At 42.7% G+C, this 26,029-nt stretch overlaps 1 protein-coding gene across 1 annotated transcript in view; it reads right to left on the reverse strand.

The window, feature by feature from the left end:
* Positions 1-26,029, reverse strand: part of LOC140199145 (H(+)/Cl(-) exchange transporter 4) — a 117,901-nt gene that overhangs the window by 48,653 nt on the left and 43,219 nt on the right. The window contains exon 2 of the mRNA XM_072260747.1: positions 21,067-21,218. Coding sequence (XP_072116848.1) covers positions 21,067-21,210 — 144 coding nt within the window. The 5' untranslated portion in view covers positions 21,211-21,218. The remainder of the gene's footprint in view (positions 1-21,066; positions 21,219-26,029) is intronic.

The raw sequence follows: 26,029 nt of genomic DNA on the forward strand, positions 1-26,029 counted from the left end.
CTAAATGAACCCGTGAACACAACCTCACTTTTTTAATATCTATTGTTTCTGTTTCTACACGATTTTTAATCTATTCAGTATACATATACTGTAATTTATTTACTTATTTATGTATTCTTCTCTATTATGTATTGCATTGAGCTGCTGCTGCTAAGTTAACAAATTTCATGACATATGCCGGTGATAATAAACCTGATTCTGATTCTGAGAAATTGAGTTTGGCCATCAGGCTATGATCTCTCTTCAAGTACTGTAATTGTTAAAAATCACAATAACAGATTTTGGCAGCCTCTGGACAATTCGCACTGCGTAGCAAAATACAGTTTGCAATTCTCCTAATAAATCCAGAAAAGATGACCATAAGTATTTTTAAAGTGTTCCTATAGTTGCAGCATAGTATCGCCCACACGGATTACAAGCAGAACATATTTGCAAACTCTTCTCCTGATCCTCCAGTATCCAAATACTAATAGAACTTTGAACAAGTAATACCGTAAGGTCATAAGATACAGGAGCCAAATTGGGCCATTTGGCCCATGGAGTCTGCTCTACCAGTTCATCATGGCTGATCCATTTTCTCTCTCAGCCCCAACCTTCTACCTTCTCCCCGTATCCCGTCATGCTCAGACTGATCAAGAATCTATCAACCGCTGCTTTAAATATACCCAATGACTTGAACTCGACAGCCACCTGTGGCAACGAATTCCACAGATTCACCACTCTCCTCATCTCCATTCTAAAAGGATGCCCCCCTATTCTGAGGCTGTGTCCTCTGGTCTTAGACTCCCCCACCATAGGAAACATCTTCACCACTCTGTTCAGGCCTTTCAACATTTTTAATCTATTCATTATATGTATACTGTAATTGATTGATTTATTTATTTATTTATTTCATCTTCTTCTATAATATGCATAGCATTGAACTGCTGCTGCTAAGTTAACAAATTTCACGACACATGCCAAATGATAATAAACCTGATTCTGATTCTCTGTAATCTGCACAGAGTCCATAAAATTGGTGTCACTTTGCCTCACTTCTCCAGACTCTGTGACCATCTCATAGATGTAAAAAATTTATTTAAGATCTCCCTCATCTGTATTGGCTCCAAACGTGAATTACCGTTCTGATCTTCCAGAGGACCAATTTTGTCTCTTGCAATCCTTTTGCCCTTAACATATCTGTAGAATCCCTTGGGATTCTCCTTTACTTTATCTGCTAGGCAACTTCATGCCTTCTTCCAGTCCTCCTGATTTCTTTCTTGAGTGTTCTCTTGCAGCTTTTATAGTGTATAAGCACCTCATTTGTTCCTACCTACCTATACCTGTTATGCACCTCTTTTTTTTTCTTAACCAGGGTCTCATTATCTCTTGAAATCCAAGGTTCTCTACACTTATTCCCTTTCATTCTTATAGGCTTTGTACTCTCAAAATTTTACTTCTGAAGGCCTCCCACTTACCAAGTACACCTTTGCCAGAAAACAGCCTCTCCCAATCCATAGTTGCTAGATCATTTCTGATACCATCAAAATTGGCCTTTCTCCAATTTCAGATTTCAACCTGTGGGCCAAACCTATATTTTTGCATATTTACTTTGAAACTAATGGCATTGTAATCACTAGATGCAAAATGTTCCCCTACACAAATTTCTGTCACCTGCCCTGTCTCATTCCCTAATAGCAGATCAAGCTATTATTGTTCATTGGGACTTCTATGTACTGATTAAGGAAACTTTCCTGAATACATTTGGCAAACTCTATCCCATCTAGTACTTTAATAGTATGAGAGTTCCAGTTAAAATCACCTACGATAACAACTTCATGTTTCGTGCAACAGTCTGCGATCTCTCCAGAAATTTGTTCCTCTAAATCCCTCGGACTGTTGGGTGGACTGTAATTTAGCCCCATTAACGTGGTCATACCTTTATTTCTCAATTCCACCCATAACACCTCACTAGAGAATAAAGGCACATATGTAAGGCTCCTTTTCATTGACTACAGCTCTGCCTTTAATACCATCATTCCAAATAAACTGATTCTTAAGCTCCAGAACCTGGGCCGTAGCACTCAGATCTGCAGCTGGATCTTCAACTTCCTCACAAACAGGACCCAGGCTGTAAAAATAGGGGACAAGCTCTCCTCTACAATCTCTCTGAGCACCAGTGCCCCACAGGGCTGTGTACTCAGCCCCCTGCTGTACTCACTGTACACCCATGATTGTGTAGCCAAGTTTCCATCAAACTCAATATATAAGTTTGCTGATGACACCATAACTGTAGGCCGTATTTCAGGTAATGATGAGTTTGAGTACAGAGAGAAAATTAAGAACCTGATGGCATGGTACGAAGATAATAACCTATCCCTCAAGACGAAGGAATTGGTTGTTAACTTCAGAAGGAGTAGCGGACCGCATTTACATCGGTGGTGCGCAAGTGGAACAAGTCAAAAGCTTTAAGTTCCTCAGGGTCAATATCACAAATGACCTGACTTGGTCCAACCAAGCAGAGTCCACTGCCAAGAAGGCCCACCAGCGCCTTTACTTCCTGAGAAAGCTAAAGAAATTTGGCCTGTCCCCTAAAACCCTCACTAATTTTTATAGATGCACCGTAGAAAGCATTCTTCTAGGGTGCATCACAACCTGGTATGGGAGTTGTCCTGTCCAAGATCAGAAGAAGTTGCAGAAGATCGTGAACACAGCCCAGCACATCACACAAACCAATCTTCCATCCTTGGACTCACTTTACACCGCAGGCTGTCGGAGCAGTGCTGCCAGGATAATCAAGGACACGACCCACCCAGCCAACACAGTTTTCGTCCCTCTTCCCTCTGGGAGAAGGCTCAGGAGCTTGAAGACTCTTACGGCCAGATTTGGGAACAACTTCTTTCCAACTGTGATAAGACTGCTGAACGGATCCTAACCCAGAGCTGGGCCGTACCCTCCAAATATCCAGACCTGCCTCTCGGTTTTTTTGCACTACCTTACTTTCCCTTCTCTATTTTCTATTTATGATTTATAATTTAAATTTTTACTGTTTACTATCGATTTGTACTCCAGGAAGCGTGAAGCACAGAATCAAATATCGCTGTGATGATTGTATGCTCTAGTATCAATTGTTTGGCGACAATAAAGTAGACAAGCTCTACAGTCTGTCCTGACTGAGCACTGCAGTGGTGTTTTCTGTGACCAGTAACACTACGTTTCCTCATTTAATCCCTCTTGTTCTGTTGCATCTAAAGCAATTGAACCCTGCAATATTGAGCTGTACCACCCCGCCCCGCAATCAAGTCTCACTAATGCTACTATATCATATTTCCATGTGCTGATCTCTGCCCTGAGCTCATCTGCCTTTCCTATAATACTTCTTGCATTGAAGTGATAATGAAAATTATTTTTTCAAGGTTATTATCCTGATCTCTAATCCACCAGAATGCAAAACCATTCACATCAAAGATTAACAACTTTATCATTAAATATGAAAACTAGTGAGTTTTAAACCATTTAAAACATTAGTTTCAAAGGTTTAGTGTAACAATAAGAAAAAGTTGACCTACATGGGGTGATTGATAAGTTTGTGGCCTAAGGTAGAAGGAGTCAATTTTAGAAAACTTAGCACATTTATTTTTCAACATAGTCCCCTCCTACATGTACACACTTAGTCCAGCGGTCGTGGAGCACACGGATCCCTTCTTTGCAGAAGTGGCCCACAGCAGGGGTGATTGAAAAGTTCGTGGCCTAAGGTAGAAGGAGGTGAGTTATTAGCTTCAAACTTTCTGCATTATCACTCAAAGAGTTGAACTGCATGTGCATGTAAGCAGATGAGTTATACTGCTCTCATTACATGCACATGAAGTTCAACTCTTTGAGTGAAAATGCAGAAAGTTTGAAGTTAAAAACTCATCTCCTTCTACCTTAGGCCACGAACTTATGAATCACCCCTGCCGTGGACCACTTCTGGAGGTCCAAGATGCTGACTTCTACAAAGAAGGGATCCATATGCTCCACGACCGCTGGACTAAATGTGTAAATGTAGGAAAAATAAATGTGCTAGGTTTTCTAAAATTGACTCCTTCTACCTCAGGCCACAAGCTTATCAATCACCCCTCGTATATTTGTGGATTCACAATTGGAAATAGTGCATTTATATTGATGGTATAATTCAATGCAATCAATGCATATTCATGGAAGGTTCTTGATGACAGATGGATTTATACTAATAGTTAAGTCCTTGAAGAACAGCAAGTTTCACTGCATGTCTACTCAGCAAGTTTCACTGCATGTCTACAATGGAGAAGTTAGAACATTGTAGTACAATGGAAAAGTACTAAGGAGAAAAGTAAAAGTGGCAGGCCGACAAATCCAGGGCAAGCATTAAAAAGGGCCACTTTTCAGCATAATTGTATAAGGGCTAAGAGAGTTGTAAAAGAGCGCCTGAAGGCTTTGTGTGTCAATGCAAGGAGCATTCGTAATAAGGTGGATGAATTGAAAGTGCAGATTGTTATTAATGATTATGATATAGTTGGGATCACAGAGACATGGCTCCAGGGTGACCAGGGATGGGAGCTCAACGTTCAGGGATATTCAATATTCAGGAGGGATAAACATGAAGGAAGGGGAGGTGGGGTGGCATTGCTGGTTAAAGAAGAGATTAACGCAATAGAAAGGAAGGACATAAGCCGGGAAGTTGTGGAATCGATATGGGTAGAGCTGCGTAACACTAAGGGGCAGAAGACGCTGGTGGGAGTTGTGTACAGGCCACCTAACAGTAGTAGTGAGGTCGGAGATGGTATTAAACAGGAAATTAGAAATGTGTGCAATAAAGGAACAGCAGTTATAATGGGTGACTTCAATCTACATGTAGATTGGGTGAACCAAATTGGTAAAGGTGCTGAGGAAGAGGATTTCTTGGAATGTATGCGGGATGGTTTTTTGAACCAACATGTCGAGGAACCAACTAGAGAGCAGGCTATTCTGGACTGGGTTTTGAGCAATGAGGAAGGGTTAATTAGCGATCTTGTCGTGAGAGGCCCCTTGGGTAAGAGTGACCATAATATGGTGGAATTCTTCATTAAGATGGAGAGTGACATAGTTAATTCAGAAACAAAGGTTCTGAACTTAAAGAGGGGTAACTTTGAAGGTATGAGACGTGAATTAGCTAAGATAGACTGGTAAATGACACTTAAAGGATTGACGGTGGATATGCAATGGCAAGCATTTAAAGGTTGCATGGATGAACTGCAACAAATGTTCATCCCAGTTTGGCAAAAGAATAAATCAAGGAAGGTAGTGCACCCGTGGCTGACAAGAGAAATTAGGGATAGTATCAATTCCAAAGAAGAAGCATACAAATTAGCCAGAGAAAGTGGCTCACCTGAGGACTGGGAGAAATTCAGAGTTCAGCAGAGGAGGACAAAGGGCTTAATTAGGAAGGGGAAAAAAGATTATGAGAGAAAATTGGCAGGCAACATAAAAACGGACTGTAAAAGCTTTTATAGATATGTAAAAAGGAAAAGACTGGTAAAGACAAATGTAGGTCCCCTGCAGACAGAAACAGGTGAATTGATTATGGGGAGCAAGGACATGGCAGACCAATTGAATAATTACTTTGGTTCTGTCTTCACTAAGGAGGACATAAATAATCTTCCAGAAATAGTAGGGGACAGAGGATCCAGTGAGATGGAGGAACTGAGCGAAATACATGTTAGTAGGGAAGTGGTGTTAGGTAAATTGAAGGGATTGAAGGCAGATAAATCCCTAGGGCCAGATGGTCTGCATCCCAGGGTGCTTAAGGAAGTAGCCCAAGAAATAGTGGATGCATTAGTGATAATTTTTCAAAACTTGTTAGATTCTGGACTAGTTCCTGAGGATTGGAGGGTGGCTAATGTAACTCCACTTTTTAAAAAAGGAGGGAGAGAGAAACCGGGCAATTATAGACCGGTTAGCCTAACGTCGGTGGTGGGGAAACTGCTGGAGTCAGTTATCAAGGATGTGATAACAGCACATTTGGAAAGCGGTGAAATGATCGGACAAAGTCAGCATGGATTTGTGAAAGGAAAATCATGTCTGACGAATCTCATAGAATTTTTTGAGGATGTAACTAGTAGAGTGGATAGGGGAGAACCAGTGGATGTGGTATATTTGGATTTTCAGAAGGCTTTTGACAAGGTCCCACACAGGAGATTAGTATGCAAACTTAAAGCACACGGTATTGGGGGTAAGGTATTGGTGTGGGTGGAGAGTTGGTTAGCAGACAGGAAGCAAAGAGTGGGAATAAACGGGACCTTTTCAGAATGGCAGGCGGTGACTAGTGGGGTACGGCAAGGCTCAGTGCTGGGACCCCAGTTGTTTACAATATATATTAATGACTTGGATGAGGGAATTAAATGCAGCATCTCCAAGTTTGCGGATGACACGAAGCTGGGTGGCAGTGTTAGCTGTGAGGAGGATGCTAAGAGGATGCAGGGTGACTTGGATAGGTTGGGTGAGTGGGCAAATTCATGGCAGATGCAATTTAATGTGGATAAATGTGAAGTTATCCACTTTGGTGGCAAAAATAGGAAAACAGATTATTATCTGAATGGTGGCCGATTAGGAAAAGGGGAGGTGCAACGAGACCTGGGTGTCATTATACACCAGTCATTGAAAGTGGGCATGCAGGTACAGCAGGCGGTGAAAAAGGCGAATGGTATGCTGGCATTTATAGCGAGAGGATTTGAGTACAGGAGCAGGGAGGTACTACTGCAGTTGTACAAGGCCTTGGTGAGACCACACCTGGAGTATTGTGTGCAGTTTTGGTCCCCTAATCTGAGGAAAGACATCCTTGCCATAGAGGGAGTACAGAGAAGGTTCACCAGATTGATTCCTGGGATGGCAGGACTTTCATATGAAGAAAGACTGGATGAACTGGGCTTGTACTCATTGGAATTTAGAAGATTGAGGGGGGATCTGATTGAAACGTATAAGATCCTAAAGGGATTGGACAGGCTAGATGCAGGAAGATTGTTCCCGATGTTGGGGAAGTCCAGAACGAGGGGTCACAGTTTGAAGATAGAGGGGAAGCCTTTTAGGACCGAGATTAGGAAAAACTTCTTCACGCAGAGAGTGGTGAATCTGTGGAATTTTCTGCCATAGGAAACAGTTGAGGCCAGTTCATTGGCTATATTTAAGAGGGAGTTAGATATGGCCCTTGTGGCTACGGGGGTCAGGGGGTATGGAGGGAAGGCTGGGGCGGTGTTCTGAGTTGGATGATCAGCCATGATCATAATAAATGGCGGTGCAGGCTCGAAGGGCCGAATGGCCTACTCCTGCACCTATTTTCTATGTTTCTATTCCTGATGAATAATCAATTGATTTTCTCAGAAGCTTCATACAGATGTGAGCAGACAGAATGATCTCAGGAGAGGAGGAGCTGCATTCATACAAATCAGTTGAAAATGTATGGAGAACAGTAATACAGGTGTCCCCCCGCTTTTCGAACGTTCGCTTTATGAAACCTCACTGTTACGAAAGACCTACATTAGTTCCCTGTTTTCGCTAACAGAAGGTGTTTTTACTGTTACGAAAAAAAGCAGTGCGTGATAAAAGCAGTGTGCGCCCCGAGCAGCCGCTTTCCCCCGGATTCTCGCCGGCATTGCTTAAACACGTGCCTGTGAGCATCCATTTGCAAAGTGAGTTCTAAGGTATCGGAAAAGCCTAAAAGAACTCATAAGGGTGTTACACTTAGCATGAAACTAGACATAATTAAGCATTCCGATTGTGGTGAACGAAGTAAGGACAATGTGAGTTTGGCTTGTGGAAGTTAATGAACATGGTGTTGAAGAGGTTTTGGCATCCAATGACCAAGAACTGATAGATGAAGAGCTGATGCAATTGGAAGAGGAAAGGATAACAATCGAAACCGAATGCAGTGGTGAACTGAACATGAAGCAACTGCGTGAGATTTTCGCTGCAATGATAAAGTACAACTTTAACTTTGAAAGGGTATGTCGGTTTAGGGCATATTTGCAGGATAGTTTGAGTCCTTACAAAGAACTGTACGATCTAAAAATGCGCGAGGCTCAGCAGTCAAGCAAGCCTTCCACATCAGCCACAGCAGACGACGAACCTCGACCTTCGACATCAAGGCAGGCAGACATAGGAGAAGATGAGAGGTGATTGCTGATTGCGTCGCCTCTGATCTGGGCCGACATTTACGTGCCGGGTGGCACCTATTTAATTAGCATGTTTATTTTGGCTTTTTCTTAAAGATGTGCTGTGTGCCTTCTGGCTACCTCTGTACCACTGCATTCTTCGCGGATCAGTATCGGTTTGCTGCCCAGAGGGCGGGGGCCACTGCAAGACCCAACCTCCGACGACTCAGCCTAACACACCATCATCAGTGTGCTCGATGTCTTCCCGTTTCCCGTAAGTGATACTACACTGTACGTACATTATTTCTACTTTATATCATCTATATTTTATGTGTTATTTGGTATGATTTGGCAGCTTCATAGCTTAAAGGTTACTGGAGAGAGTGTTTTTGCCGAGAGTGCTTGCGCCGTGTTTTTGCCGACGGCACTTGCGTGAGATTTTCGCTACGGAGAACAGTGCGGCAATGATTGTGAGAAAGTATTTCTACTTTATATAGGCTGTGTATTCATCATATCATTCCTGCTTTTACGATATGTTACTGTTATTTTAGGTTTTATGTGTTATTTGGCATGATTTGGTAGGTTATTTTTGGGTCTGCGAACGCTCACAAATTTTTCCCATATAAGTTAATGGTAATTGCTTCTTCGCTTTACGACATTCCGGCTTATGAACCGTTTCATAGGAACACTCTACCTTCGGATGGCGGGGAAAACTTGTACTTCATTAACTCCCCTGTATTCACAATGAGTTCAAGGTAGAAGATATTGCACTTTGACTAACTGGAATTTTATTCACTTTGATTTTGTTTGGCCTATTAACAAAAAGGTGGTAATATTTTAACAGAAATTTGCTAAAGGAACTTGAACCACGAACTTCAACCAAATCTGCCACAGCAAACTGACTTCAATTGGATATTCCACTTGGAATGGGTTCTGCCTACAACATGCCACCAGGGTTACACTTTTCAGGACTACCATCAACGTGGACTAAACCCTGCCAATTTCCCCAATCTCTCCCACCAATTTAACACCCTCTTGAATTACAACCCATCCAGTGTACATCCTGCCCAGACTACAGTCCCCAGGGTTATATCTAATCCTGATTAATTCCCCAAGATTATATTGTGGCAGGGTCCAGTTCTCAAAATTCCACCTCTCCCCCAATGATAAATTCATCCTTCCCAGGATCATACTCACCCAGGATACTATTTCTCAGAATACACCCTACTGGATGTCAGCCAGTCTCGTTTATACTCCATGAATTCCAATCCATCAGTGATACATTTCGTCCAAGTTAGGCTGAGAATTTCAAACGTGTTGTACCTCACCAGGATGACCTCTTTTCAGGATATACCCGCAGGATTATGCATTTCAGTTCCTCAGACGTCAGCCCATCTAGTTTATATTTCAGTGAATTCTGTCTACATTACACTCCCCAGGACTATACTCACCACACATTATACTCCCCAGGATCACACTCAACACGTCTTATACTCCCCAGGATCACACTCAACACGTGTTATACTCATCAGGCTCACACTCAACATGTGTTATACTCCCCAGGATCACACTCAGCACGTCTTATACTCCCCAGGATCACACTCAGCACGTGTTATACTCCCCAGGATCACACTCAACACGCATTATACTCCCCAGGATCACACTCAACACACGTTATACTCCCCAGGATCACACTCAACACACGTTATACTCCCCAGGATCACACTCAACACGTGTTATACTCATCAGGCTCACACTCAACACACGTTATACTCCCCAGGATCACACTCAGCACGTCTTATACTCCCCAGGATCACACTCAACACGTGTTATACTCATCAGGCTCACACTCAACACGTGTTATACTCCCCAGGATCACACTCAGCACGTCTTATACTCCCCAGGATCACACTCAACACGTGTTATACTCCCCAGGATCACACTCAACACGCGTTATACTCCCCAGGATCACCTCAGCACATCTCATACTCCCCAGGATCACACTCAACATGTGTTATACTCCCCAGGATCACACTCAACACGTATTATACTCCCCAGGATCACACTCAGCACGTGTTATACTCCCCAGGATCACACTCAGCACGTGTTATACTCCCCAGGATCACACTCAACACGCGTTATACTCCCCAGGATCACCTCAGCACATCTTATACTCCCCAGAATCACACTCAACATGTGTTATACTCCCCAGGATCACACTCAACACGTGTTATACTCCCCAGGATCACACTCAACACATCTTATACTCCCCAGGATCACACTCAACACGTGTTATACTCATCAGGCTCACACTCAACACGCGTTATACTCCCCAGGATCACACTCAGCACGTGTTATACTCCCCAGGATCACACTCAGCACGTGTTATACTCCCCAGGATCACACTCAACACACGTTATACTCCCCAGGATCACACTCAGCACGTGTTATACTCATCAGGCTCACACTCAACACGCGTTATACTCCCCAAGATCACACTCAGCATGTGTTATACTCCCCAGGATCACACTCAGCACGTGTTATACTCCCCAGGATCACACTCAACATGTGTTATACTCATCAGGCTCACACTCAACACGCGTTATACTCCCCAGGATCACACTCAGCATGTGTTATACTCCCCAGGATCACACTCAACACGCATTATACTCCCCAGGATCACACTCAACACGCGTTATACTCCCCAGGATCTCACTCAGCACGTGTTATACTCATTAGGCTCACACTCAACACGTGTTATACTCCCCAGGATCACACTCAACACGTGTTATACTCCCCAGGATCACAATCAACACGCGTTATACTCCCCAGGATCACACTCAGCACGTGTTATACTCATTAGGCTCACACTCAACACATGTTATACTCCCCAGGATCACACTCAACGCGCGTTACACTCCCCCGGATCACACTCAACACGTTATACTCCCCAGGATTACAGTCAACACATGTAGAGCCTTCATCCAGCAGTGACCTCTTCAATGACCTCTGCCCTCTGTCCCACCAACACCCAGGCCTTCTGTCATCTGGGCCTTAAACTTCAGAACCTCTTCACCAAACCATCTGTCCTTCTTGTCCTTCCCTCAGAAAGAATGACTTGAGAGCCTGGATCTCATGCCAACAGTTCAGCTTCCATACCTATCATCCTGAAACAAGCCTGTGAAATTCCTTAGCTTGTTTTACCTTGAAGAAAGTTGCTGCTGTATGGCTACAGTTAAAACCTTATGAACAAGGAGACATTCCAAAGACAGTGTCTGTCGTTTACATTAGCAGAATTATTACTTAGATGACAAATTCGCCCCTGTTAATGTAAAACTATACTAGTCCTCAGTTTAAAACACACAGGCAGCCCCCAGGTTACAAACAAGCTCTGTTTTTACAGATGTTCATACATACATAAATCACTCCATATAATAATCACACCTTCACAACCTTGTAATGAAAGGCATCAATAACACATAAGGCTGATAGAGTAAAACTGTATAAAAACAGGCCCTTTGGCCTAACTCATTCATGCTGATAAAAGGGAATAAGTGGAGAGAGAGAAGGGAAACTAGTTCTGCTGTTCATAAGGATGAACATATGTATTCACAATGAAGTTTTGAATTTATTATTATGGGAACTCATTCATTCATAACCCGGGGGTGTCTGAGTATGGAAGTAACAAGATTCCCTTGTATGTTACACAAGTGATCTGTTCCCATGGTGACAGTGACTGGTTTGTTTCACCTAGCTGCTGCAATATGTGTCCCTCATGTTAATATGAGCACTTAGTCATATGGTTGTGTTTTACAAAAGGAACACCTTGCAGAGATTAAGCTGTAAGAGTTTGCTCCCTTGCCTGTAGATAATCCAAGGCATGGGCCATCATTAGCCTAAGTAACTGAAGCACATTGGATAGAAGTGTGCTGAATGGGTAAATTGGTTTATTGCTGCAAGAAACTTTTTTGTCATTGGGGTCACAAGGGTAAAAAGAGATTTTCATTCACTTTGCAACATTCATGTCTCATCCTTCCTGCTAGATTCTAAAGAGCAGCCGCTGCTTTAATGAAGAGAGTGCAGCAGGCAAGTTTGATCCTGCAATCTCCCCCTACTTGTGCTGTGTTGAAATTGAGTTAATGACGTTACTTGAGGAAGAGGCACAAGATTCTGCAGATGCTGTAATCTGGGGCAAAAAAAAAAGCTGCTAGAGGAACTCAGCAGGTCAGGCAGCATCTGTGGAGGGGTTGCCAATAGTTCAGGTTGAGACCCTATATCAAGACTTGAAGAACAAGGGTGGCCAGGACACGAAACATCATTCCCTTCTGGCTGAAGTGGGCCTCAGTGTAACTCCTCATCTGAAAGGTAGTGCCTCATTTCTCACGGTCAGGCAAGAGCCTGGATTCAAGTCCACGACACTTTGGGCCCAGCGATGAGGGTGCTGCCACCCCAGCCACAGCTGACATCAGCAGATAAACAATAATAAATAAGATTGAATTCCTCTCTCCCTCATTGTCAGCTCCATTTTAGCCTGAGCAGACCATGGCCGTCTAATTCTTCTTCTACAATAATTATGAGGAAGACACCAGGACAAAATAATTTTGCCCAAATGCTGTGGGCAGCACAAAGGTACTGCAGTTACTGCTGCTGGCTCATCGCTCCAGGAGCTGGGTTCAAAGTTCAAAGTACATTTATTATCAAAGTATGTGTGTATACAAACCTGAGATTCGACTTCCCCACAGACAGCCATAAGACAAAGAGACACCATGGAACCCCTTCAAAGAAAAACATTACCCAGCGCCACATGCAAAAACAAACAAATCACCCAAGTAGCAACAAAAAATGAGCAAAAAGCACAGAATATAAAACAAAAAAAAATTGGAAGTCCTTATTCAGTTCAGCTCAGTTCATTATCTGCAGGCCGCCCTGATCAAAATTGCCCCAAAGTAGCAAAAAAAGAGGAGTGACCAGGAACCAGAAACAAAGCAACACCCACATACTGCTGGAGGAACTGAGCAGATCAGGCCGCATCTATCAACAGCTAATGTCTCAGGCTGAGACCCTTCTTCAGGACTGAAAAGGAACGGGGAAGATGCCAGAATAAATAGGTGAGGGGAGGGGAAGGAGGCTTGCTGGAAGGTGACAGATGAAGCCAAGAGGCTGGGAAAGGTCGAGGGTTGATCATGACCTCAGGTATGTCCTGCATTCCTGTGCAGAGTTTACGCATCCTCTGGCTGACCACCTATGTTCCCTCTAAGCTGTGCGTGCATGTGCAGACACACACGTTTTTCAACCAGCGCACAAAGGAAATTAATGTGCATACAAAACGTTAGTTACCTAAAATAATGTAGTAATTAGTAATTATACTTATTGAAAATAATCTTTGTGCTAAATGTTTCTGTTAACTAGTTAGTTGGTTTTTCAAATACCACAATGCACGTCACTAATTTATGTTACCTCACCTTTCCTGTTCCGGTTTGTACAACTGAATCACAGCAGCAGCCATCTTTGGCAGACAGTGCTCATATCATAAAGTTTACAAAGATGGCTGTTTCAAATCCTGTAGATAGTTTACTAAGTTTTTATTGAAAAAGGTCAGTCAAATGACCCTGTGGCTAAATACTGTCACAAGAAATTGATAAACATCACAGACAAAGTAGCTTTACAGGTTTTAAGTGATGTCTTTGATGAACTGGCTGCACTGTGCACGATTCTGCAAAAGAGTGGCCTGACACTGACTGATTCACTTCATTTTGCGCGAGACAAAATTAACAAGATAAGAAAGCAGTATCTGGGAGACAATGTTTCATGGAGTGACAAAGTTAAAGTTTTGTTAAGCCAACAACGTGAAGAAAACGTCACAGTAGATACAAGTTCGCTGTTGACTTTTATAAATAGTCTTTGTGTTCATTTAGAAGAAAGGTTTCCTGAAGATGAGGTACAAGAATGGTCAGCTTTTGATTTCTCCACAATTGCAGATTGTGACTTCACATTTCGCAATGAACAAGTTAAGGCCTTATGTCTAAAATATCATGATTTTCTAGCTGAAAATACTGTAATAGTTAAGACAGTTTAATGATTTCAAATTTTCCGTGCCAGAAAAAATTAAATCCAAATTGATTTCAAACTTTGCTCAAATGGTGGCATTTGTACTTCAAAATGAACAGTTTTGTGACCTTGCACAGTTGACGGACATTGGGGGAACCTTTCTTGCGTCTAGTGCAGACTGTGAGCGAGGTTTTAGCCTAATGAATCAACTCAAAAACAAGCTGAAAACTGTTTACGTGAATGTCATTTGGATATGTTAATGAGAATCAAAAGCTATCACTTGGATGGAAGTTCCATTAGTCGAGATAGAGTTTACAAAGAATGGGTAAATGCCAAAGACAGAAGAGAGAAAAAATAACTGAGTGATGTAAATATGTACGTTATTTTGTGCAGTTTTATGTCAAATATTTTGTAAACATAAGATTTTTGCGCACACTGACTACTGAAAATTAGAGGGACATTGCTGACCACACAGATTTCCACTGGGCTTCTTCCCACATCCCAGAAAAGTGCTGGTGGATTAATTAGTGACCACAAATTTCTCTTAATTTATGGCAAAAAGAGAAATCAAAAGGGATTTAAAGGTCCTCCGTGAGAGAGGATAAGCTGCAGGTTCCAGAGAAATATGGAGAGTATATGGGACTATGGGGTTACAACTCTAGGAATAAGCAAGCCACAGATGGGCCAAATAGTCTCATTCTGCATTATAACTACCAGAGGACATAAGCCTTGCAGACATTGTAAACCAAGCATCATCTAAGCTGCTTTCTTCAAGGGGTACAGGTCCTATCATAGATAGTCAAGACCACAAACATGTTTTCTTTCCAAGCTGTGTATATTTCAGACTAACATAATCATCAGATTTCAACAAACTGATTTTGGATTTACTCACCACTGTGAACTGGCTGTTTCTAAACCTCCACATTTGAAGACATATACATATTGAGCTACCCTGGCTTTCAGCATCTTACTCATTTAAATTCTTCCTACCGTAAAGGTGGTGTGGGAGATCTAACTTCAGCCTTGTAATTATTGGAATGTGTCTGTGATGCCAGGGATGGTTGGAATGAAATGGATTCAGTTTAATTACTTGCATGTATGTCACCTTATTAAAATATCTTCCCACTTACCAAGGATGTGTTGTCTCCAGCACTTTTTACAAACCTAGGAAAGTGCATTCTCCCTCTACACTATATGATCTAGCCTGTGCACAGGAGAACCTGTTCACTAACCTCATCAGTATGCCATATCCCAGGATTCCAGCTTCAATGTGCAGTTCCAGGGCATAATGGGTGGAATATAGACAAAGTAGCCCACTTGATAGACACTCTCCCTGCACAAAACTTCATTTCTTCCACCATGACTGCACTATGGTTGTGGGGTATATCACCTACAAGACACTCACTACCAGGTTATTTGACCGTGTCTTCTAAACCCACTAGTTACACTGCCTTGAAGGTTAAGGACAGAAAGCCCGTGAATAGAGTCACCTGCATGTATAGAGTCTTCTGACCTTTATTGTTTGGGATGGTGGAGTATTATGTAACTCACTGCGAGTTATACAGCACAGAAGTGGGTCTTTTGTCCCAATTGGCCCAACTGATCAGGATGCCCATCCAAGCTAGTCCCACTTGCCTTATTCTTCTAAACCTTCCCTCTCCATGTACATATCTGCCCAACTGTCTTCTAAAAGTTGTTATTGCATCTGCAATGACCACCTCCTCTGGAAGTTCATTCCATATACATATCACCCTTTGTGCAAAAACGTTGCCCTTCAACTTACAATAGGTTCAATAGGTACATTGAATGTCAGAGAAATGTATACAATATACATCCTGAAATTCCTCTTAAATCCTTCCACTTTCACAAATCTATGGCCTCTCGTTCTTGATTCCTCAACCCTGGGCAAAAGACTGAGTACAATTCACCACCTCTGTGCCCTTCGTGATGTTACACACCTCTATAAGATTACCCCTCAGTGTGCTGCCTCGATGGTGCTCATCACTTAGACAAGCAACATCTAGATTGACACATCTTCTTATCATGACTATGAACATTCATCTAAAGCTGAGGGATGACTATTAACAATGTGTTTGGAGTATTAGCGATCCCACCAACCTCAACAATTCAACAACATTTCATCCTCACGTACAATTTGCTCATGGGCTGGACCGACAGCCTAACATGGAATTAAGCCAAGACCTCTTTTGTCAACGGTAGCTTTAAGTTGCTTAAGTGGTACAAGATGGCATTTCGTTTAGGGATGCCTGATTCTGTCCTCAAGATGAACACTGATACGTGTTGACTCTTTGCATGCAGCACTGATGGGAATCATCAGATATTCCTATTTAGGACTACCGCAACTGAAATCCACAGTCACAGCCATGACTACTTCAGAAAGCAACATTGCTTTAAGATGTTTAAATAAAATTTATCAATACTTAAGATCTGCGGATCCCAGACTGCAGACTCAGGTCGTGAGTGCAGCTCGCCTTTAAGAGAAAGGAAGAAGCGCAGGTGTGCTGGACTATGGGTACAATTGAAATGCAGAGGCCTTAGATCCCCAATCCTGACTATTTTGCTGGCAAATGTACACTGTCTGGAAAATAAAACTGAAGACCTCAGAGTAGTACCAGAGAGACATCAGGGAGTGATGTGCACTTTGCTTCACAGAAACATGGCTCACTGCCACCATCTTGGATGCAGCACTGCAGCCCAATGGCTTCACCATTATCCACAAAGACAGGATAGCTCAGTGCTTTAAAGATAGAGGAGGTGGAGTATGCTTTATGATTGACTCAGTGAAGTACACAGATGAGGCTGTTCTTTCTCAATCCTGCTTGCCCGGGAATATCTAGCAGTCAAATGTCATCCATTTTATCTGCCAAGGGAGTTTACCGCTATCATTCTGGTAGCAGTGCGCATTCCACCTCAAGCCAACGTCAGGCAGGTCCTGGAGGAGCTGACCACCATGATCAGCAGTCACAAAACAACACACCCAGGTCCTTTCCTACCATTGAAAGGGATTTTAACCAGGCAAGCTTGAAGAAATCTCTGAACTACTATCAACAACATTTCACCTATGGAACCAGAGGAACCGACACACCTGATCACTGTTATACCACCAGCAAGAACACTTACCGTACTATCTCACCCCCACACATCGGAAAGTCTGATCACCTGCTTCTATCCCTACTCCCAGTATATAGGCAGAGACTAAAGGCAGTAGCACCAGTGGTGAGGACCAAGAAAGTACGGTCAGCGGAGGCAGAGGAGTGCTTACAGGACTATTTTGAGTTGGTGTATTGGACAATATTCAGGGATTCGACTTTAAATCTGAATGAAATTCAAAACAGTCAGTGCAGATCAGAAATAGCACCTCCTCCTCGCTGACAATCAACTCTGGTGCACCTTAGGGATGTGTGCTTGGCCCGCTGCTCTGCTCTCCCTACACCCACAACTGTGTGACGAGGTACAGCTCAAACACCATCTATAAATTTGCCACTGACACAGCTGTCGTTGACAGAATTTCAGATGGTGGTGAGGAGGCGTACAGGAGTGAGAGAGATCAGCTGGATGAGTGGGTTGCAACAACAACCTTGTACTCAGTGTCAGTAAGACCAAGGAGTTGATTGTGGACTTCAGGAAGGGGAGCCGAAAGAACACACACCAGTCCTCATATAGGGATCAGCAGTGGAAAGGGTGAGCAGCTTCAAATTCCTCGACATCAACATCTCAGAGGATCTGTCCTGAGCCCAACACATCGATGCCATTACAAAGAATGCACGCCAGAGGCTATATTTCATTAGGAGGTTGAGGAGACTTTGTACATCACCAAAGACAGCCGCAAATTTCTACAGATGTACCATGGAGATCACTCTAACTGGTTGCATCACTGTCTGGAATGGAGGGGCCACTACACAGGATTGGAAAAAGCTGCAGGAAGTTGAAAACTCAGCCAGTTCCACCATGGGCAGTAGCCTCCCCAGCATCGAGGGCATTTTCAAAAGGCAATGTCTCAAAAAGGCAGCATTCATCACTTGGACCCCCATCACCCAGAGCATGCCCTCCTCTCACTGCTACCTTTGAGGAGGATGTACAGGAGCCTGAAGACACACACTCAACACTTTTGAGGAACTGCTTCTTTCCATCTGCTATCATCTCAATGGACAATGAACCCATTAACACTACAACACTATTTTTGCTCTTTTTGCATTACCTATTTGATTTAATTTTGTTATATATTCTCCTTATTGTAATTTATAATGATTTTATTATCATGTACTATAATATACTGCTGTCACAAAATACAGTTCACAACAAGTGCCAGTGATATTAAACCTGATTCTGGTTCTAGTTCTGGGATGAGTCTTGTGAGCAAATCTGAGCATAACAACCAACATTAATGGTTGGCATTAACAACTCTGGGACTTCTACGCTCTTGAAGCCTCTGCCAGTGTTTCAGTGTTTCAGTCAGTGAGAAACTGACTGCGCAGCGATCACATAGTCCATGTGGAAACCAGTACAGGAGAGGGAACTCAGTCAACTTGTACTCAATTCCACAGGCAGTAAAAACCTGCTTTCAGGCACAAGGCAGCATAAATGGTCTTTTGCCTTTGCTCTAAATGAACAAAATATCGGTGAGGGACCCAGCTAAGAGTCATAGAAAGGTTTTGCAACATTAAACAGCTTTCAGATAGTATCTTTACACAAACTTATTCCATTATTGACTTTTAAATTTTTATTTAGAGAAGCAGCACCTGGTCCAATGAGCCACTCTGCCCAACAACCCACCTATTTAACACTAGCCTAATCACAGGACAGTTTATAATGCCCAATAACCTACTAACTGGTGTGCCTTTGGACTATGGGAGGAAACCAGAGCGCCCAGAGGAAACTCATGCACTCACAGGCAGAATGTACAAAATCCTTACAGATGGTGCTGGAATTGAACTCCAAATGCCAGAATTCCCTGAGCTGTAATAGCTTCGTGCCAACACTGCTCTACCACGGCTTTATTTAATGTCCTAAAATTTCTCAAGGATTAATCACTTAGAATCCTTTAACATTTCAAGTTTAAAGTTCCATTCTAAAGCTTTTTAATATTTCCAAACATTTCCAAATGTCTCAGAGGCAACAGCTGTGCTCTGTGTTTCGCCAGTTCCACCTCAGGTAGAAGGAGTGACCCGTCACCTTAGCGGTGGAAGAACAAGCTGGACCAGGACGACATCCATGCCCCATCAATCTACAGGCCACAACACTCAGGGAAAACTGTATGTTTTCAGTTATTGTAACCATATTATACACGCTATGTGCTGTGTGCTGTTGGCAATGTGTTTTGGACCTTGGTCCCGGAGAATCGCTGCTTCATTTGGCTATATTTATGCATGGTTGAATGATCATTGATCTTCAACTTGAACTTGAGCTACCTGGCACTATTTTCCTTTTCTCTTTTCTGTGCTGGGGTAACGTGCAGTGTCACTTCAGGAGGGAAACCCCAAGCCACTGACATTAAACTGTGACCTAATAAGTGAAAATCAAAACCTGCAGCTGCCGGAATTTTGAAATAAAAACAGGCAATGTTCGGTGTTCAGACGAAATGTTCATTGTCACATCAGACTCAGCGAGAGATAAGGTCAAGACCGCTCTCAAGCACTTGATAGTGCTTGATCAAGGAGGGGGAGATCAGAAGTGCTGGTGAAAACATTGTGAGGGACCGGGGGGGGCGGGAACTGGTGGGAACAGGTAGAACCAGGGGAATGAGAAGAAGGGTAAAGGTCAGGAGCGGTCAAGAGCTGGTGATGACTGCAGCCTTTGGTGTCTGAAAGGATGGCAAACAGTGGGCAGTTTCAGCACAATGCAACAAAGAGGCCTGTGGCACTGTCTTTGTCTCAATCCTCCCTCAGATTTTATCCAGTAAATCAGTAACTGAGCTGCTGCTGCCTCCTGTATTAATATAGAACATGAAAATTTCATTACTTTTGCTATTAGTTCCCACCCTGCTCACACCTCCACACTGACCACCTCTCAGTCTGCCTTTCCCACAGCTCTCAGGGACAGGCTGATCACAAACATCCATTACAAGCCCACAGACTCCCACACCTATGTTAACCACCCTGACTCTTGTCAGCACTCCATTCCATTCTCCCAATTCCTTTGTTTTCATCACATGAAAGCATTCCATACAGGAGATTTTAGAATGCCCTCCTCCTTCCTGAACTGTGGCTTCCACTCGACTCTAGTAGCCAAGCCCTTGACAACATCTCATTTACTCCCTGCCTTTCGTCTCTCATCCACTCTCCTACTGGGCAGAGCAACAACAAAGTTTCCTGGTCCTCACCTTTTGTCAAAAAATGTAGAGGAGGCTTGAACAAAACAGAGCAGTGGAAATGTTTTAGTGGCGAGTGATAACTTTAATCATAAACTGCAAAATAACAAACCATGAGGGCACATTAAACAAGAAAGAACAGATACTAAACACTACAGGAAACAAGGTAATTGAAGACTGACTTTGGCTGGTTTGATGGGTGAACAAATACTGTAGGTGAGAGCTGGGTTTAAATAGGCTGCAGGTGATGAGTTGGAACTAAGGAGCGGGTGATTCCTGTTAGCTGGGTAGAGAGTGGTGGGGGTGCCTGTGCAGGCCTGACATCTTCTACTCTGCCAATCTCTACCATAAACAGATTATCCTTTACAATGTCTGCCAGCTCCAACTGAAATCCCTTCAAAAAGCATACATTCTCCTCCCATGGTCTCACTCTACCAGAGATATTCCACAGACGGTACCTGATCTCCTAGGTGTTGCCAACATTTTCTGGTTTTATTCCTAACCTGGAAAATCTTTAAATTCATCCACAAGCCAATACAGAATCAATACAGAAAGTCTTTCGAATACCTTTCTGTGTCTGTCCGTGTCACGGGACTTTTCTCTCAACCAATCTATCGTATGGAAGTCTTCGTACATTCCAACCTCTGGGATTGATTCATCCAGGAAGTCCATTAAATTTCCTGAGCCATTCATCTCTCCTCCTGTAGCCATACTAAATCCTGTCAAAAGAAAGAGAAATATTCTTATCGATTGTAACATATTTTAGAAATGTACTTAGTCAGAATTCTGTTTCAGCACATAATCCTGTCAATGAATGGCAAAAGAATATACTGTTACTAATACTCCAAATGGCTTTAACAGTAAATTCTTCAAAACTCTAACAACTTTCTTTGATGACAGACTTGCAAAATACTTTGGAACAACTTACTAAGTTAAAGGCATAGTGTAAATTCAAAATATTTCTGTTATATGTTTTTGTACAGAGTACTATAACTGTATACAGAGAATCACAATTAATTAGAACACATTGAGACCAATATATTTTGGCCCAATTAAGTGACTGTCCCAATTAGCTGAAATTTCTCAAAATAGTTAAAAAAGAATTAAAAGGACAAACTACCATTTAACTGAGTAATAAAATTACACATTTAAATGAAGTACAGAATAAATTAGTTCACTACACAGTACTATAAAACTGTGTATTAGTTCCTAAAAGTGATCGAGAGAGGAATTCAGTGTATGTTGACGTGTCCTTCTGATTCTCTGTAAATGAACAAAATCAGTGCAGACGCCTAGCGCAAATAGTGGACCACATTCTCGAAATCTTCATTTTAATTTGTACTTTCAAAATGGTTGTCAATACCTTCAGATTCTTTATCGTTCCTAACTCGTTGAAGTAGTGAAATCATTGCATTTTCACCCCTGTCAATATCTGGCATCGCCAAGCCTGAATGTTTGAAACCGCAGTGAGCAAAACAGTCCTGAATTGTCTTACCGTTTATTATTTGCCAACGATCAGTAACAAAAATCACTGCTTTTTGAACACAAACATGCAAGTGACACTATTTAGAAGCTGTTTACACTAAGCACAGTGTGGTGTCTAACAGCCACACAAGTGCACGCAGTTGATGCCAGTTAGAAACTGTTCGGCAACAGTCTCCTCCCCCAGTTAAGCAGCATGGTGTCCCAAATAAATGAAGGGAATCCTGGCTATTTTCTTGATTTTTTTTTTGTTCTCAAGTGTTTTCTCGAATAAGCACTATCCTAATTAACCAAAGGCCCAACTAACCATAATCCACCATTTTCTCTGGACATTATTTGATTACAGAGTGTACAGCATACTCTGTAGAAAGTGTAATTGCATTCTGTGGACAATACTATAATATATTCCATGGAGTGTACGAGGTAAAATCTGTAAATAGCACCTTGTGCTCAGCCCTGTAATCATTTGCTACGGACAGTGTGCAGTTATATATTATGGAAATTCTGTAATTATGTGAATGTAGTGTAATTGTACTCTAGACCTTAAAATATATATTCTGGATAGCAATGTAATTACATATTCTGGGCAATAAACTGTACAGTTAATGGTCAATAGTGTTGGTGTATGGGTAATATTGCAATGATATTCTCTGCCAGAATTACCAGGTACTCTGTGAAGAGTGCTGTAATTATGTGTGACCAATATATAATTGCATAATCTGTCGACATGCTCCGGACTGTATCACTTTGTAAACAATACAGTTGTTTCCTCTGTGGATAATAATTGTGCTTTGTACTATAATTACACACTTTGACTGGAACTGTAATGACAGACTTTATGGAGCATAACTGCATGGACTGTGGAGAACACTTCTTCACCCATACTAAAGCTTTCATTTGCGAGGAATGTGGAATTCCCTCCTCAAATCTGAATACCAAAGGAGTTCTCTGTCTTACCTTTACTCTACGATGGCGGGCAAGCAGTGACATTAAGCAACAAATCCACAACAGAACCAATTTCAGTGATGGCCAGAGACAAGCAAGGCTGACTTATTGCCCCAACAACTTTCTCAATCTCTCTCGCTGCACCTCATTTGCAAAAACACTTCCTCCAGATGCAGCAAGTTCCACCAATAGTAATTGTACTCCTGAACCAAGGTCACCAGAACCTCAGCAGTCAAGCTGCAGTACGTAGATGAAACTTGTGCATAGATGGAACATCTGTGAGACTTGCTGTTCAGCAATGCACAGTACAACTTCCGGTCAATCTATGATCCTGAACACAGGAGTGCTCCCAACTGAGCCGCTGCTGACACCTACAGGACAGAGATGGTACTGCAACATCGTGCGTTGTGTACAGTATTAAGAGGACTTAGGTCCACTGCCTAAGTTCAAAAAGCAGCAGCAGAAAAGAGCTTCGACCAGCAACCATTCCGCATTTGGGATTGATTAGCAGGAGCAAATTAATGGAAGGTAGGGACAAGCACAGTGGTCGTCGTTGGGGTAGACAGAGTCAGAGTGGTGATCTTGAGGCTTTAGCTCTTCGAGGCTTCAGTCAGAGAAAACAAACAAAAAGAAAAGCTCAAGTTTTTTTCCCTTCTTTATATCTGCTCAGCTAGGATAGTGGAGATGCAAGGCAGGATAATACAATGCTCATCTTGCAGGACATGGGAAGGCAAGGAGACCTCCAGTACCCCTGACGACTACAACTGTGAGAAGTGCATCCAGCACAGCTTCTAACAAACCACGTTAAGGAGCTGGAGCTGGAAATGGATGAACTCCAGATCATTCGGGAGGCTGACAGGGTGATAGTTAGTATATATAGAGAGGTTGTTACACACAAGGTGCAGGGCACAGGAAACTGGTTGACAGTCAGGAAGGGGAAAGGGATTAAGGAGCCACAGCAGAGTACCCCTGTGGCTATCTCCTCAACAACAGGTATGTCACTATGACTACTGCCAGGGGATTGACCTAAATGAGGAAAGTCACAATGATTGGGTCTCTGGCACTGATTCAGCCTCTGTGACTCAGGAGGGAAAGGGGGAAAAGAGGCATGCTGTGTTGATAAGGGATTTGTTAGTTAGGGGATCAAATAGGAAGTTTTGTGAGTGAGAACAAGATTCCCAGATGGTATGTTGCCTCCCGGGTGCCAGGATCCAGGATTTGTCAGATTGAGACCTCAGCATTCTTAAGTGGGAGGGTGAACAGTCAGAAGTCGTGGTCCATGTAGGTACCATGGACATGGGTAGGATGAGTGACGAGGTTCTGCGGTAGGGTGCTCAGGGTGCTAAGTTAAAGGGCAGGACCTCCAGGGCTGTGATCTCAGAATTGCTACCTGTGCCACATGTTAGTGAGACCAGAACTGGGAAGATTATACAGTTTAATACATGGCTAAGGACTTGGTGTAGAAGAGTCTCTGGCACTCTGACTCAGAAGGGAAAGTGGGAGAGGGGGCACGCTGTGTTGATAGGGGATTTGTTAGTTAGGGGAACAAACAGGAGGTTCTGTGAATGAGAAAGAGATTCCCAGATGGTATGTTGCCTCCCAGATGCCAGGATCCAAGGCATATGAATTTTGGATCATTGGTCTCTCTTCTAGGGAAGGTGGGACCTGTACAGAAGGGACAGTTTGTACTTGAACTGGAAGGGGACTAATATCCTCATGGGAAGGTTGTTAATTCTACATGGTGGGGTCTAAACTAGAGTTGCAGGGAGATGGAACCAGAGTGCCAGGAGAGTCAGCGGAGAGGCTGTGGAGGCAGATGTTGGTAAGGTCTCAGACAAAGTTAGGAAACAAAAGGTTGAGCATGGCACGACTTGTGTCCTGAGCTGCACATATTTCAATGCAAGAAGTATCGTAGGAAAGGCAGATAATAGTGCTGAAGATGAGGTAACTGGTTTACAAACAGAGGCAATGTGTAGTGCAGAGAGGCTGTTGATAAGGCAAAATTACAGTCAACAGGATACGTTGCAATATAAAAGGTGGACAAAATTGAAAAGGGTGAATACAGGAATGAAGGTGTTATATTGAATGCGTGCAGTATTTGGAATAAGGTAGATGAACTTGCAGCACAGTTGCAAATTGGCATATATGATGTTGTAGGTATCACTGAACCATGGCTGAGAGAAGATTATAGCTGGGAGCTTAATGTCAAAGGATACACATTGTATCAAAAGGACAGCATGGTCAGGTGGGGGGGGGGACACGGCTCTGTTGGTTAAAAAAATGAAATCAAATCATAAGAAAGAGGTGACAGAGAGTCATAAGGTGTTGAATCATTGTGGATAGAGCTAAGGAACTGCAAGGGTAAGAAGACCCTGATGGGAGTTGCTATCAGACACCCAGAGAGTAGCAAGGATGTGGCCTGCAAATTACAATGGGAGATAGAAAATGCATGCCAAAAGGGCAATGTTACAATAGTCACGGGGGACTTCAATATGCAGGTAGATTGGGAAAATCAAGCTGGTGCTGGATTCCAGGAGGGGGAATTTCTAGAGTGTCTATGAGATGGTTTTTAGAGCAGCTCATGGTTGAATGCACTAGGGGATCAGCTATTCTGGACTGGGTGTTGTGCAATGCACCAGATTTGATTAGAGAGCTTAAGTAAAAGCACCCTTAGGAGCAAATGATCATAATATGATCAAATTCATCCTGAAATTTGAGAAGTAGAAGCTAAAGTCAGATGTATCAGTATTGCAGTGGAGTAAAGGGAATTACAGAGGCATGAGAGAGGAGCTGGCCAGAATTGATTGAAAAAGAATACTGGCAGGGATGATGACAGAGCAGCAATGACTGGAATTTCTGGAAGCAATTCGGAGGGCACAGGCTATATACATCCCAAAGAGGAAGATGTATTCTAAAGGCAAGATGACACAACCATGGCTAGCAAATGAAGTCAAAGCCAACATAAAAGCAAAAGGGAGGGTATATAATAGAGGAAAAATTAGTGGGAAGTTATAGGATTGGGAAGCTTTTAAAAACCAACAGAAGGAAACTAAAAAAGTCGTTAAGAATGTAAAGATGGATACAAATGGAAGCTAGCCAATAA

This window comes from Mobula birostris, chromosome 6, assembly GCF_030028105.1.
Source record: "Mobula birostris isolate sMobBir1 chromosome 6, sMobBir1.hap1, whole genome shotgun sequence".
NCBI lineage: Eukaryota > Metazoa > Chordata > Chondrichthyes > Myliobatiformes > Myliobatidae > Mobula > Mobula birostris.